The 1,770-nt window shown below is 36.7% G+C and overlaps 1 protein-coding gene across 1 annotated transcript; it reads left to right on the top strand.

Moving 5' to 3' along the window:
• The first annotated feature begins 1,100 nt into the window (after positions 1-1,100).
• LOC120782864 lies at positions 1,101-1,579 on the top strand. Its single transcript, XM_040115408.1, has 2 exons — positions 1,101-1,197; positions 1,259-1,579. Exons 1-2 carry the CDS (start codon positions 1,156-1,158, stop codon positions 1,577-1,579), a joined length of 363 nt encoding a protein of 120 aa, XP_039971342.1. The 5' UTR covers positions 1,101-1,155.
• Positions 1,580-1,770: the final 191 nt, after the last annotated feature.

The following is a 1,770-nucleotide window of genomic DNA, read 5'->3' as shown; positions in this document are numbered from 1 at the left end:
TTCCAAAATCGAGTGTTTGCACAATTTTAAAAAATTGACGGAAAGTGATAAGAAGTGTTAAAGGTACACATGCTGGCACATTGAGACGACAATCGTTAAAGAAAGGCGAATGTCATAGGATGGAAAAGGCTTTATAGGTATAAGTGGTTAACAGCAATATTTTAAAAGCCAAAGCTGTGCAAATTCATAATACAAAATATCCCAATGAAAATTTTAAGGCAAGTAGTGGTTGGTTTTGTAAATTTAAAAAACGGCTTGGGATCCGAATTTTAAAAAGAATCTGGCGAAAAACTGTCCTCCCAAGCTGATTTAGTGCCACCGTTCACAGAAAAATTAAATGAAATTATCGTAAAAAATTACATAAGTCTTGATGCAGTTTTCAACGCTGATGAAATTGGACTTTACTGGAAGATGTTGCCGAACCAAACTCTAGTTCACGCTAATGAAGACAGAGCACCTGGCCGAAAGATATCCAAGGATCGAGTTACAATTCTTGCCTGTTCAAATGCAACAGGAACAATGAAATTAAAGCCTTTTGTAATAGGAAAATCAAAAAACCCTCGTTCCTTTAAAAACAAAACACTTGCCGTGGACTATGCGCACTCAAAATCCGCGTGGATGAATATCGAAATTCTTAAAAACTGTTTTTTAGTAAATTCGTGCTTCAGGTTTGTATATTACAACAATTTTCACTTCAATACTCCTTAATAATACTTCTAATTATAGGTTGAAGATTTTCTTGAAAGTCGAAATCTACCAAAGCGAGCAATATTACTTCTGGATAACGCTTCTAGTCATCCACCAGAAGAAGATTTGGTGACTCCAGAAGGAAAAATATGGACAGTGTTTATGCCACCGAATGTAACGGCTCTAATTCAACCGATGGACCAGAACGTGATTCGCCCCACCAAATTATTTTACCGAAATTCTTTACTGAGCAGTGTAGTGCAAAAAGAAAATATAAACACAGCGTTAAAGGACCTCACCCTTTTCAATGCAGTTCAACTTATTGCTGCAGCTTGGGAAAAAGTTTAAGGGGTTGTTCTTCAGAAGTGTTGGAAAAACATTTTAATTAATAAAACGGCACCTGACGATGAAGATGATGAGGACAATATACCTCTAGCAGATTTGCGATTCAGAGAAGACCTTTCTGTTATGGAGAGCACACTTTCTCTTATCCATACAATGTTTCCCCAGGTACGGTTTAACTTATGCATTTGTAGAAATAATTTAAATTAATATTCAAATAAAATTTTAGGCAAACTTCAACACAGATGATTTGGAAGTATGGAACAGTGTAGACAATGTACTTGCAGAAGAGAACCCGAGTGCTGAAAATGAACTAGCCATAGAAATTTCGGAAGAGGAGGAAGGTGATACCGCTGTAGTTGTAGCTGTGCCGCCAATAAAGCATACTGACGCTATCGACTGCTTTGAGAAGTGTATCAAATGGTCTGAAGAAAACATCGTAGAACAGGAAAAAATATTTTTATTGAAAAGCCTACACCAAGCACAGGATCTCAAAATTTCTCGCCCACAAAAGCAAATGAGCATAACACATTTCTTTTCAGTTGAATAATGCTCTTTTATAGTGATTTTCAACATAACCTTTGNATGGGAGGTGGGCGTGGTTATTATCCGATTTCTTCCATTTTTGAACTGTATATGGAAATGCTTGAGGAAAACGACTCTGTAGAGTTTGGTTGACATAGCTATAGTAGTTTCCGAGATATGTACAAAAAACGTAGTAGGTCCACATATGCCCCTCGA

This window comes from Bactrocera tryoni, chromosome 1 (genome assembly GCF_016617805.1).
Source record: "Bactrocera tryoni isolate S06 chromosome 1, CSIRO_BtryS06_freeze2, whole genome shotgun sequence".
NCBI lineage: Eukaryota > Metazoa > Arthropoda > Insecta > Diptera > Tephritidae > Bactrocera > Bactrocera tryoni.
The sequence above is the reverse complement of the archived record's forward strand: the minus strand, read 5'-3'. Positions and strand labels throughout refer to the sequence as shown.